The sequence below is a fragment of the Onychomys torridus genome, chromosome 1, assembly GCF_903995425.1.
Source record: "Onychomys torridus chromosome 1, mOncTor1.1, whole genome shotgun sequence".
NCBI classification, from domain to species: domain Eukaryota; kingdom Metazoa; phylum Chordata; class Mammalia; order Rodentia; family Cricetidae; genus Onychomys; species Onychomys torridus.
Window position 1 is genome coordinate 80,612,646 of NC_050443.1, and position 13,922 is coordinate 80,626,567.

Consider the following 13,922-nt stretch of genomic DNA (forward strand, 5'->3'; position numbering starts at 1 on the left):
AAGGTAGATGTCTCTTGAGGAGTGATCCTTGAGATTGACCTCTGACCTTCACACACCACGGCATGCACTTACACCAGCACCCCGCACAGGCCATGCACTCGCACAAACACCCACATAAAGCACCATGGTTGTTTTTTTAATGTGTGTGTGGGGGGGAGGTGTTATTTTGTTTGATTTTTGAGATAGGTTCTAACTATGTCGTCCAGGCTGGCCTGGTACTTGCCTTGTTGTCCAAGGTGGCACTGTTTATAGCAATTCTCCTGCTTCAGCCTCCCAAGTCCTGGGATCCAGATGTGCACCACCACACCTGGCTGTGTTCTCAGCAGTGACAGTCCTAGAGTCCACTTACTGAAAATAAATGCTCCTGAGGGCCCCCACAGCCATCGTGCAGAGCCCAGCAGTTACTAAGACACCCCTGCCCTGACTTTGCCTTGGGCCCCAGGGAGGGGTCTGTGCATTTCATTGTACCCCTACCTCGTAGAACCTGGGCCTTCTGAGGCTAGCCTGTTCTCTCCTCCCCTGGGAATCCCCTACTGGCTCATTTTCCTCAGCCCTTCTAGTCCCATGTCCGTGTCCCCATTGTGCCCCACCTCTGTCTCAGCCTGTTCCGAGGTCCCCAGGTTCGTGGAGAGTCTTGTGTCCCCAGCTCTCCTGTCAGGAAAGCATCTTGCCCAAGGAGCACATCCTCCCCCTGCCCTGTCACCCCCCTCTCCCACCCATGCCTCCCTCCCTGGTGCAGTCTCTTAGCAAGACTCCCCTGTAGGAGTCCCACCACTGGGCGAGGTGGGTGGGGCGCCCAGCCAGGGAGCCAGTAACCCTGAGCCCCTTAGTAGCAGCATGTCTCACATCTTTTGGTACCTCACCATTCCAGCCTTCCACACCCTTTCCTGGAAGGACTTTCTGGGGTCTGACTCCATGGCAGCGTCCTGGAGCCCTCTCTCTGCCCCCCCCATCTCTCTCTTCCCCTGCCTTTGGTTGCTCCACCCTTCTCCTCTCCCTTTCCCTTCCTCTTCCTCCTTCTAGCATTACTTCCCTCATGGATTTTCTCCCACACCTCTTTCCCTGCAGTGTCCACCTCAGAGCACCATGAGGAGCCTTTGGGAATAGGAACAACCTCTCTCCAGAGGCCTGGGGGAACGTGGTGGCCGGTAAGTGGGGAGCTAGGATCCTGAGGTGGGAGTTTCGTGGAGGCTGAGACCTGGGGTTTTATATTCTGTTTGGGGAGCTGAATTTGTGGGCAGAAGATGAAGCCTGAGAACTTGGTAAAGCCTCCCCGAGGGGCTCTGAGAGGAGAGGACAGGCCTCAGGCTGGTTTGCTGGGTGCCAACTGATTGGTGTTTCCTCCTTGCTCGTTGAGTTGTGGTCTCTTTCTCATTCCCGAGTGCTCTTAATGATGATCATAGTCCTCCCCCTCTTTAATTTGATTTTTTGGGGGGGGGGGTGGGGTGGGCAGGGTTTCTCTGTGTAGCCCTGGCTGTCCTATAACTCACTCTGTAGAGCAGGCTGGTCTTGAACTTACAGAGATCCACCTGCCTCTGCTTCCTGAGTGCTGGGATTAAAGGCATGCGCCACCATCTCTTGGCTTTTAAATGCTTATTTTGTTTGTGTGAGTCGGTGTGCGTGTGCCTGTACGCACACACTTTCTGGTGCCACAGCAGGTTTATGGAGGGCAGAGGACACCTTGCAGGAGTCTCTTGTGCCTTCCACCCTAGGAATGGAACGCAACACCGTTATCCACTGTGTCCCACGTTCTCTTGAAATAGAATTTGTTTTGTGGGGTTTGTGGCACAGAATCAAAAAGAAGGATCTGGAAGGGTCCTGTCTCCCCAGCTACCGTGTATCCGCTAATGTAGCTTCTTGTTTGTCTACTCAGATGTGTGTGTTCATGTTTTTTGTTTGCTTTTGTTTTTCTTTAGCCCAGATGTTTATATAATGATGCTCTGCACCTTGCTTTTTTGATTGAACATACATCTTTTGTTTGTTTGTTTGGTTTCTGAGACAGGGTTTCTCTGTGTAGCTCTGGCTGTCCTGGAACTCACTCTGTAGACCAGGCTGGCCTCGAACTCACAGAGATCCTCTTGCGTCTGCCTCCTGAGTGCTGGGAATATACGTCTTTAACATCAGTGTATTTAAACTTTAGAGCCTACTTTCCGTTTGGAAATTGCTTCCAGGTTCTAGTTCAACCCTGGAAGATGTCACTTCTTTATATTGTCATGCTGTTGAGGGCCATTGTACCCAAGAACTGCAAGGGAGTTTGTTTATGTCTTTCTGTTGAATGACTTGTTCTTTGAAAACTCACATAACTGAATATCAGGTGACAGAGCACATAAAATGAACCGTCTTCTTCCACACCAAGTAGTTTTCCAGGGAGGCTGAAGTTTTGTGTTCAAGGCCATTCTAAGATTCAGGGGAGCCTGAGTAATGTATGTGCAAGGTTATACGGTTTGTTAATTTTTCAAAATAAGACATTCTTGTGTTCTTTTTCCCCTGAAGATCATCCACATGACACAAGCTTTAGGCCCTGTGAGCTATGTTTCTGTCCCTGTTTCCTCTCGACCCCTCAGCCCTTAACTTCTTTCTTTCTTTTTTTTATTTATTAAAATTTTTTCCATTTTACATACCAACCCCAGTTCCCCCTCCCTCCCCTTCTCCCACCTCCTCACCTCCCTCCCACTCTAACCCATCCACTCCTCAGAGTGGGTAAGGCCTCCCATGGTAGTCAACAAAGTCTGGCATACCAAGTTGAAGGAGAGCCTAGCCCCTCCCCATTGTATCAAGGCTGAGCAAGGTATCCTACCGCAGGGAATGGGCTCCAAAAAGCCAGTTCATGCACCTGGGATAAGTCCTGGTCCTGCTGCCAGGGACCCCACAAACAGATCGAGTCACATAGCTGTCACCCACATTCAGCGGGCCTAGTTCGGTACCATGCAGGTTCCTGAGTTGTCAGTCCAGAGTCAGTGAGCTCCAACTAGCACCAACCAGCTGTTTCTGTGGGTTTCCCCATTATGATCTTGACCCCCTCTTCTTCTTCTTCTCCTTCTTCTTCTTCTTTTTTTGAATGCCGAATGCCATTTATTGAAGGAGGGAGGAGGTCTTAAATACAGGCTTACAGCACAATGGGAGAACCCTGGAGGGCGGAAGTTCGCTTCTTTTTTTTGGAGCTGAGGATCGAACCCTGGGCCTTGCACTTGCTAGGCAAGCGCTCTACCACTGAGCTAAATCCTCTGATGTTTTACAGTCTTGCATCTAAGCTGCTTAACTACTTTCATTTGAGGAGCTCTCTGGTGTGGCCTTGCCTCCTGCCTCTGGAGACACAGCTAAGGATTTAACCAATGCCACACTTATCCTGGCACTGGACTTGCCGTTACTGTTGCTGGCTTTTCTTGTTTGGAAATGCCAGGATGTTACTATCCTGTTCTGAACATTTTCTTGCTCATTGTAACAGGGTCATTCATTCATGGCAGTGTAGAAGGAAGGACCTTCCTCCTTTTCACAGCCACTGTGTACTCTATTGCATGACTACCCCATAATTTAGTCATCCATTTCCCAACTCACGGACATTTCGGTTATTTCCATCTTCTGTAATCCACACAGTTTAGTAGGTGATAACCATTTATAGACCATGCTTTGGATGGATGCCAGTCACGATGCAGAACAAATGCCTGTATTTGTGTTCTAACCCAGAGTAGCCAGGTCAAAGGGCAGCAGCAGAGGGGCTCTCCTAGTGACTGAGACATTCTGCTCCCTGAAGACACCCCTGCCAGTCAGGGAGGAGGCGCCCCACGCCATGACCACAGTGGGTACTTTCAGGTTGTTTGTGTTGGCAGTGTGATGGACGGAAGGCAGTGTTGTACTTTTGTGTTCTGTTGAGTTCCTTGACCTGTGTTTAAAGACCGTGTGTGTTTTCCTCCCTCTGAACTTCTCTGTTCAGATTATTCCCCACCCCTACCCGCTTCTTGCTCTTGGTGTCTGTTGCTGTGATAAACACTGTGACCAAGAGCAACTTGTTTGTTTTATCTGATCGCTTATATCATGAAGGGAAGTCAGGGCAGGAGCTCAAGGCACCAACCTGGAGGCCGGAGCTGATGTAGAGGCATGGGGAGGGGGGAGGCTGCTTACTGGCTTGCTCCCCATGGTTTGCTCAGCCTGCTTTCTAATAAAACCCAGCAGCACCTGCTCTGGGGTGGCACTGGTCACAGTGGCCTGGGCCCACTCACCTCAGTCATTCCTCAGTTGGCCTCCCTCTTCTCAGTGTCTCTAGCTTGTGTCCGGTTGATAAAAACTGAAAAATGTGCTCACACTCGTGTGCTCGCTTGCCCACCTGTTCTCTCCCTCCCTCCCCTTTCACATGTGCCAGGTGCTTAAAGAGGCCAGAAAAAGGTGTGGGCTCCCCGGAGACTGGAGTTACAGGCCACTATGAGCCACCATGTGGGTGCTGGGAATCAAACCTGGGGCCTTTCGAAAGAGCAGCCAGTTCTCAGTCACCAAGTGAGCTCTTGAGCCCCACATCCAGGCCTTTAAAAAAGAATCCCTCAGTAACACCTCAGACTTTTAGTCTTTAGTGTGGTTTTTCTACCTGCCTGCCTTCTTGTGTGAGGAAGTTTTTAACCCTTGCTGGGACCTCTGTCCCTCACCGTCTCTCCTCCTCGATGGGGATCAGCCCAGCACCCTGGCCTCCAGCTGTGTGACCATGCCAAGGTGTGTATGCTTCTCATGTTCATTCTTGTTTTTTTTCTGTTCTGTGATACTCTTGTGAGTATTTCATCCTGATTCCTACACAGATATAGGGGTTTCTATTGTGTTAACTTTGAACCCAGTGATCGTACTGAATACCTCTGTTAGTGTTAATAACAGTGTCTCAGTCAGGCTGCTTGGACGCCCATCTCAAAACTCAAATTGGTAACTATGGATAGTCTGTCTGTCTTGATGTAGTCCTGGCTGTCCTAGAACTCTGTAGATCAGGCTGGTCTCGAAGTCAGAGATCTGCCTGCCTCTGCCTCCTGAGCACTGGGATCAAAGGCATGCACCGCCACTACCCAGCCTGATTTATATTTTCAAACCTCTTTCTTGTTTGTGATGCCTAGAACTCCCAGAGCAATGTAGATAATAAACACAATAATGAAGTGGGTATCTCTGTCTTGTTCCTGACTGTAATGGGAATTGTTTTCAAAGCCTTATTTTTATTTATGTCTGTATGTGTGTGTTCTTGGTTATTTGTAAGTGCCACACATGTATGCAGGTATCTTCAGAGGCCAGAAAAGGACACTGGGTCCCTTGGAACCAGAGTGACAAGTGGTTGTGAGCCATTGTGTGGGTGCTGGTAACCTCTGACCATGTCTGCAGCCCCTGAAAGTGGAATTTCGTATTATTTTGTGGGTATATAAGGTTTGTTTAAGGAAGTATCAGTCTATAAAGTCAACTCAGTGCTGAATGTCACTGTCACCTCTCCTGTGCTGTGGGGTGATCAGGTGGCTGTGCCCTTTGGATCTGTTAGTCGTCTCTTCCTTTCTTCCTTGGACTCTCAGCAGCTCAGAGGCTCCTGAGTTCTTTGTGTGTGTGTGTGTGTGTGTGTGTGTGTGTGTGTGTGTGTGTTCCCATTGTTTAGTGCTATCTTGATGTGTGTGTGTGTGTGTGTGTTCCCATTGTTTAGTGCTATCTTGATGTGTGTGTGTGTGTGTGTGTGTGTGTGTGTGTGTGTGTGTGTGTTTCCATTGTCCAGTACCATCAGGCTGTCTTGATGATTGAGTCAATAAACAAACGCATGAATTCTCTCTCTCTCTCTCTCTCTCTCTCTCTCTCTCTCTCTCTCTCTCTGCTTTGGTGGCAGGGGAGAGGATTGCACACAAGGCCAGGGGGCTATGTGATCTGGGCTTTTCCCCCTTAGGAGCTTTTCTTCAGGGACATGGACAGAGATGGAGCATGCTGAGACCAGCCGTGGTGCCCTTTGATCCTGCATGCTCACTGAGCCTCCAAACCTGGCTCTCACCTGGGGGGGAGGTGCCGCAGAGGGATTGGGCCCTGTAGTCCTGAAGAGACGATAGGGGTGGAGTGTCTTGTCCAGTTCCAGCCATGCCTTTTTCCAGTCTCAGAGCAGTAGATGAACCTGTAGGTTGGGGGTATGATGGCTGTAGAGGATATGATATGCTAAGGAACCTTGAACTAGATGCTAGGGCCACAGGGACCCTCCGAGGTGGAAAACCAGGGTATTCAGTCAGGCCTAGTGTATGGGGGTGTGGATGTGCAGGAATAGAGCTCAAATTGGATATGGTGCATATCTATAATCCCAGGGCTCAGAAAGCTGAGACAGGAGGATTAATTTAAGGTTCAGGCTAGCCTGGGCTACATAGTGAGTTTAGGACTCAAGGCCAGAGCCAAAGATCTGGGGCTTTTGGATTTCAGCATTCAAGGCTTTCATCTTTTGAGGATTATAGTTTCTGGGATTTGGGGCTTTAGATTTTGATGGTTTAGAATTCTGTATTTGAGATTATGACATTCAGGCTTGTGACTGGCACATCACGGATGCTCACAGAGGGACACTGCTGGCCATGGCTCTTGTGCCCCTCACCCATGACCTCTTATTTCAGGTCTGAGCCTGGCCCTGGGCCTCTGCTACCAGAAGCCATGGCAGAAAGCAGCGATGCCGCTCTGTCTGTAGCTGAGTGGCTTCGGGCGCTGCACCTGGAGCAGTACACAGCCCTCTTTGAGCAGCATGGACTGGTGTGGGCCACCGAATGCCAAGGCCTCAGTGATACCATCCTGTTGGACATGGGCATGCACCTCCCTGGCCACCGCCGCCGAATCCTGGCCGGTCTGCTCCGTGCCCATGCACCCCCGACCCCCGTGCCTCGCCCTGCCCCGCGGCCTGTGCCCATGAAGCGACACATCTTCCGTTCACCCCCTGTGCCCGTCACTCCACCTGAACCGCCGCCCACGGCTGGAGAGGAGGAGGGGCTCCCTGCGGCCCCGCCTATTCCTCCCCGAAGGACCTGTCTCGCACCTGTCTGCTTCACACCCCCATCCACAGCTTCCCCGGACCCTGTGCTGCCCCCACTGCCAGCCAAGCGACACTCCATAGAACCAAGTGTTCCTCCTGTTCCTCCTCGTACTGGACCCCCCTACCCACAGACCAGGTGAGTACATCCCTGCCGGTGGGTGGAAGGTCCTAGAGTGCAGAAGGACCTGGAGGAATGACTCAGAGTGAGGGTGCGGACACAGAGCGTAAGGAGCAGTGCCAAGGTTAGGGCAGGCAGGGCAGAGTGGGGTGAGGTGTGGGCCCAAGGATGGCTGGGGCTTGAGGACGCCTGGATATATGCAGAGAGGGGAAGGGAGCCACAGTGGCCCCCAGGTGTCTATCCCAACAAATGGGTGGTGCCGCCATCGCGCCATCACGGAGGTTGGCCCAGTAACAGAAGAAAGTTTTGGGAGGCGTGTGAGTTGGCTGGAGCACCTGGCCTGTGAGATACTGTGGGGGATCAGGGTGTACCCTCGCAGTAGGAGGTGATGTGTGGAGAAAGCTGAAACGCTGGGATGATGGCTCAGATGTGGGGTGGGTGTGCTTCTGTCTGCCACACTGCTCCCCCGACCCAGGCTGTGCTTGACAAATCTCACCAAATCCCAGGACCTCTCAGAGCCTCTGCCTGCGTACTCTCCTCCTCCTTAGAGCTCCTTCTCCTCTCCTTGGCTCCTCTCCTCGTTTTCCTGGGCTTTTTCTCCTTTCCCTGGACATCCCAGTTGCTCTCCCAGCTGTTTGCTCGGTGCCAGTGGAGAAGCCTCTAAAGACGCGGCAGCTGTATGTTTGGGGGTAATGGCGTTCTGACATTCCGCTGGATTCTTTGAGGGGATGTGCTGAGCGAGGTCTGTCTTGCTTCTCACTGCTGGACAGTGTTGGGGGATCTCAGCGAGCCTTCTATGGAGGGTGGGGATTGTGTTCTGACTTAAAGCTGAGTCAGTGAGATTTAGGGCATTGGGGGGAAGGCTAGCTACGCCCATGTAGAAACTCATTGCGGGGTGGGCACGCCTGTGGGGCACGTCTAGAGGTTTTCTCCACTTAGACAGGAGCATTGAGTCAGGTGACCTTCTGGACCCAGCCGGGTCTAAGGTTGAGTTGTAACTGATGGAAATGAGAGACTTCGTGGGCTGGAGATTCATGGTTCTTGGTACTGTTGCCCCCTCCAGTGGCCACTCTCCCGCATGCAGGAGAAACGTTTATTTGAGAGACGGCCATGGCCGATCCAGAATTGCTGGGATTTAGAGTATCCTGAGCTCACCATTCCACATCCCTTCTCTCCTTCCTTCTCCCGAACCAGGGGCACCCTCCGGAGATGTTTTAGGAAGGGAGAGGTCTTCAGAAGAGGCCAATGGAAAGAATTCAGATGGACTAGGATTTTAGGCTACAGACAAGGTGTAAGCAAATCAGGAAAAGCAAGGATGGGTTCCTGCCCTCTGCCCTCGGGACCTGGTGCCCCATCTGAACTATCTGGGCCTTCCTTATGTGCTTCTCCTGACACTTATATCTGTTTAGGGGACTTGCAGGGTAGAATAAAAACCATATCCACAGCCCAGGGCCCCAGGAGACAAGGTCCAACTCTCGGAGCTACAGTCTGAACATAGGTACTTGGCCACATATGGGCAAGTTGAGGCTCCTCAGTAACCACCTCGACATGCTAACCACCCCAACAGCCGGTCTAATGTGCATATGTATACCTATACATGCAGGGTACAGGCAGGCCAACAGGCAAAATACCCACACACATTTAAAAACAAACAAACAGACAAACAAAAAACCTAAAAACTTTGCACATCCATGAGCTGAGGACTGCAGATGCCCACAACTCCTAATGCTACATCCCCAGGCTACATCCTTGCAAGGAACCTGTGTGCATTCTTTATGCTTTTTGCTTTGTTTGTTTGTTTGTTTTTGTTTTTCGAGACAGGGTTTCTCTGTAGCTTTGGAGGCTGTCCTGGAACTCACTTTGTAGACCAGGCTGGCCTCGAACTCACAAAGATCCATCTGCCTCTGCCTCCCAAGTGCTGGTATTACAGGCATGTGCCACCACCGCCCAGCTTTGTTTTGTTTTTTATTCTTCTGTGCTTTAGGGATTGAACTCAGGGCCATGCACATGCTAGGCAAGTACTCTACCACTGACCCATGTCCCCAGACCATTTCCTTGTACTGTAAATCACCTTGACATCACTTACAGTGCAAATACACCGTAAATGCTGTGCAGATAACTCTCATACTGGATTGGGTAGGGAATGGGGACAAGGAGAAAAATCTATATGTTTTCAAATAGATGTGGATTTGCTTCATGTATTTTAATTGGCAGTTTATTGAATCCATGAATGTGGAACCATAGGTTGCAAAGAACCTTCTTTGATCCCCACAGTTTGGGACCATTCTTCAGGGCAGAGTGATGCCAGTCCTGGCGTCCTGTGCCCTGGGGATGTAGCATTAGGAGTCGTGGGCATCTGCAGTCCTCAGCTCATGGATATACAAAGTCTTTAGTTTTTTTTTTTTTTTTTTTTTAATGTGTGTGGGTATTTTGCCTGTTGGCGTGCCTGTACCCTGCATGTATATATACATATGCACATTAGACCGGCTGTCAGGGTGGTTAGCATGTCCGTGTACTTGCATATTTGTGCTGGATCTGCAAGTAGCCGTGCTTGATCCTAGTAGGTACAGGGTCTGTGCAGTGGCAACGGTGACAGGCCCTGCGTGTGTGAGCTCATGGGGCTGAATAGACACATACATGTGCCCATGGCTACTGCTGCTGTGGGGGTTGCAGTGCTGGGTTGCATTGTTAATAGCATGCAGATGCTGTTTGGGTAAGTGAATTGGCACATTATTGTTTGTGTACTGGCAAGTGTGAGTCACTGTGCACATATGTGTGTGCATATGCTGCCAAGAGCCTGAGCTCTTAGAATGTCAGCTCTCCTAGAGCCCTGGGATCCTGTCTGTTTGCTAAACTGTTGAATCCTCCGGCAGGATGGGGATCTAATAGACCCTTTGAACATGTCATGGGGGTCAAAGGTCAGAGCCGCCAGGAACTTTCATGCTGCAGGTGCTGAGCTTGGGTGCCTGGAGATGAGCAGGCCTCAGGCCATACTGGCCATGGATCTAAAGGGCCCTGAGCTCATTACTCCAATCCTTTGCCCTAATCCATATCTGAAGGAGATGCCTTCAGAGGAGCTGATGGAAAGTAAGAAGCTGATAGAATCCAAGGCCACAGACAAAGGTGTAAGCAAACCAGAAAGCCAGCAAGGATGGGACTTTCTGCCTGGCCAGGTTGAGGGCTTTCAGAGCCAGGCTTACATGTGGCATGGGAAGACCCCGCTTCACCTCAGTCTGTGATATAGTCTGGCATTTCAACCTGTGGCCATGAACTGGCTGAGGGGGTCTGGGACTCAAAGATACCCCACCCTGGAGGGGAACCAACATTCAGATCCTGCCTCCTGGGCTTGTCCCTGTCCACTCAGCTTCAGGTGTCAGAGACAAACCCTCTGAACTTGCTTCTCAGTGGTCATAGAGGAATCACTTCTGATCCAGGGTCCCAGAGGCACTCCACACGGCCCCTTCCAACTCTCTGCGTGTCTTGGCTTCCTCCTCTGGGACTTTGATGCCTTGAGATTTTTGAGGGAAAGGAAGTATTTGCCCAGAGTGGGCAGCTACCAGGCTGGAGTCATACCTTAGAAAGTTTTCCTTCTGTGCTGTGAATGCCTTGCAGCATAGCCAATCGTTGGCCTTCCTGGGGCTGATCACCTGTTGCTAGGGTAGAAACCGTTCCCTTTGTAGAGCCTGTTTTGCAGTCTCTTTGGGTGTCCTTCAATGGGTGGGGACTGGGAAATCCACCATAAGGGCTAGCTAGAATCAGGGTTTCCTGGTCACTCAGGGGACCAACAGATGGGCCCCATTTTAGTTTAGACGACACTGGTGTGGCCCAAGGGGTGGGGAGGAAGTATCTGCCCCAGGGGATTATGGGTGACTTTTCTCTCCCTTAGTGTTTTCAGGAAGTGTGTTGGCTCAGGCTGAAGGGGGCGGGGATAGGGGAGGCGGAGAGCAGGAAGCAAAGACTACGGCTGGACACACACACACACACACACACACACACACGCACACGCACACGCACACGCACACGCACACGCACACACTCACTCTCTCTCAACAGATTTATGATTATATTCAGAAACACACACACACTTAGAGAAGTGATCTATATACATTCAGAGACACCACCTATAGGTGTGCAAAGACATACCTGGGATTCACACCTGCAAGGGGACAGGACTGAGACACAGCTGGCAATAGGGACTCCGGCCACAAGACCAGCACGGGCCCACACAGGCCGCCTGGGCAGGCTTGGATTCAGCAGGCCTCTGAGGGTGAGTGAGGTGCAGCCCGGGCCAGGATGCTGGGCAGGTAGGAGGCCTGGGACTCCCTCTTTGTCTGGCTGTCACTCTGAGCTGCTTTCCCAGCATGCTCTGGTGCCCCTTAGTTTGCTCAGAGTTTTCTTTTACTTCCTCCACTGCTCCACTTTTTACTGCCCTTTTCTAACATCCCTCTCCCCCACCCCCCACCTCCTTTCCTTCTCTGGGCTTTCAGGTCAGTGTCTCCCTGTCAGCCTCTCCTGGATCTACTAGGGACTAAAGTACCTGTTTTCTGGTCCTTTGTCAGACCGCCACACCGACTGTGGTCGTGTGTGTGTGTGTGTGTGTGTGTGTGTGTGTGTGTGTGTGTGTAGAGGAGTCTCTGCTCTTTGGCCTCTGGTGCCCACCCATTCTATTCTGTCATTATTCCCAATTCCCCGCCCCATCAAGAAATTCCCTTGGGGAGATTTAGGTGAGCTTGTTACACTGTCAAACTCAAGACTGCTTGCTGTGCGTCTAAACCCCTTACCCCCAGCCTGAGGTGACAGGGATCTACCTGCCGAGGACTGGCATTTCATTTTGTGGGTCCTCCCCTGCTTGCCAGGGTTGTTAACTGCTGGGTACATGTTGAGTATGAGGTTGACCTTCCCTCTTTCCAGTTACCAGGAATCCCCAATGAACCCAGCACCCTTCAGGTCACTAGGGGGCACCAGAAGTGGTAGGGAAGGGTCCTGGAACTGTCTGAAAGCTCCCCTAGGGCTGGCCTGTTCTTCTTGTCCTCAGGGACAAAGTAGGACTAGACCCAGGAGGTGCAGAGAACAGAATGGTGTAGAGATGCTACCTGTCTCCCGTCCACCACAGCAGGGCTGGTCTGCGGGGGCAGCTCAGCAGGAGTCAGACAGGAGAGTGTGTGGAAGACCGAGTGGGCTGTGTGAACTAAAGGGGGAATGTTTGGATGGCTTTCCTGGAGGGAGAAGTGTGTTTTAAGCACAGGGGAATTGGTTTGTGGTCATTCCATGTAGAAAGCCCCAGCAGAGGTCTGGCCCACAGTGGTGCTTAGCAAAAGGAGCCCCTGGCCCAGGAAGAAGTGCCCTGGGCTGTGGGGCCTTGGTTGTGTGCTGAACTGGGTGCCTTTGAAGGGTGGATTGGGGGCTGTGGCCTTTCCAGAGCAGGATGCTGGCAGGGCGGCTGTTCAGGGCAGCCCCTTTGTGTTCAGTGACACGCAGGCTGCAGACCTCCGTTCTAGCAAGGGGAGCCTGACAAGAACTTTGTGCATTGTGGCCTGGGCAGAAGTGAATAGGACAGAGGCGGGGCTTTGCAGCAGCAGCAGCAGCAGCAGCAGCAGCAGCAGCAGCAGCGCTGAGGTGGAGGAGGAAGGACAGAATCGGCATGGAGGAAGCAAGGAGTGCAGGACCGGGGCCCAGCTGCTGAGGAGGAAGTGGGCAGCTGGGAAAGTTTACCACTGGAAGGGGACACCAGGAAAGACTGATGTCTCCAGATCACTGGGCCTGGCCTCCTCTTGCAGCTGTGCTACTGAGAGTCCTAGGATTGGCCTGGGACCCTCTAAAGCCCATGTAACATTTTAGGGGGAAGGTTCTGACTCTGGGGTGGGATGTAGCCTGGGTCCTTTGTCCTCTGAGGTCATCTCAGTGAAGCAAACACTGAAGGATATAGCCATACAGAATGTTCAGAAGTGTGAAGGTGGTCTGGAGAGGTGGCTCAGTGGTTAAGAGCACTGGCTGCCCTTCCAGAGGGCTCGGATTCAATTCCTGGGACCTGCATGGTAGCTCACAGACCATTTGTCACATCAATTCCGGTGGTCTGCTGCCTTTTCTGACAACTGGGAGCACCTGCACGCAGGCAGTGCACTTACATACACACATACATATAAACTTACGTAAGTAAATCTTACAAATAAAGTAGTACAGAGGGTGGGGAGCCCCAAGGAACCCCCTAAGAAACCCATGAGAAAAAGCCCGTAGTAGGGGTGGAGGATGTGGGACGTGTGCCTCTCAAGAAAGTAGGAATGTGGCCAGACAGGGACAGACGTTTGAGGTGAAAGGAACACTTTATGTAAAGCTTTGAAGTATATGTGTATAGACTGCAGCTTGGGGGTGTAGAGATGGCCCAAAAGTTAAGTGTGCATCCTGCTCTGGCAGAAGCCAACAGTTTGGTTCACAGTTCCCACACTGGGTGGTTCACCTGTAAATCCAGCTCCAGGGTGTCCTCTGGCACTCAGGTACGTGTACCTCTACACAAACATGCACATACATACAATTTAAAGGTAAATAAATATTTATAGATTTCAGATTAGCTTTTTATAGTGGCCAGGGAATGAGTGGGTAAGGAATGGGGACTTAGTCCCAAGTCAGCTTGACATTTAGGCTCCTCCTCTCTGCTGTCCCTCTGCCCTCAGAGTGAGCCTTGGTTTCTCGGCTGCAGGAGGCTATAGACAGACGTGTTGGGAGGGGAGCACAGGGCATTTGGAGGAGAAGGCTATAATGCAGCTTATGGCCTGGCCTGTGAGGCTGAGGCTCCTTTGGCCACAGCCCAGGTAA

General features: G+C 51.5%; 1 protein-coding gene across 5 annotated transcripts in view; it reads left to right on the forward strand.

The window, feature by feature from the left end:
* The window catches only part of Arap1 (ArfGAP with RhoGAP domain, ankyrin repeat and PH domain 1), a 59,613-nt gene that overhangs the window by 18,294 nt on the left and 27,397 nt on the right, over nt 1-13,922 (forward strand). For all 5 annotated transcript variants that reach the window (XM_036189999.1, XM_036190020.1, XM_036190010.1 and 2 more), the window contains exons 2-3: nt 1,069-1,148; nt 6,585-7,130. In XM_036189999.1, coding sequence (XP_036045892.1) covers nt 6,622-7,130 — 509 coding nt within the window. In that variant the 5' untranslated portion in view covers nt 1,069-1,148; nt 6,585-6,621. The remainder of the gene's footprint in view (nt 1-1,068; nt 1,149-6,584; nt 7,131-13,922) is intronic.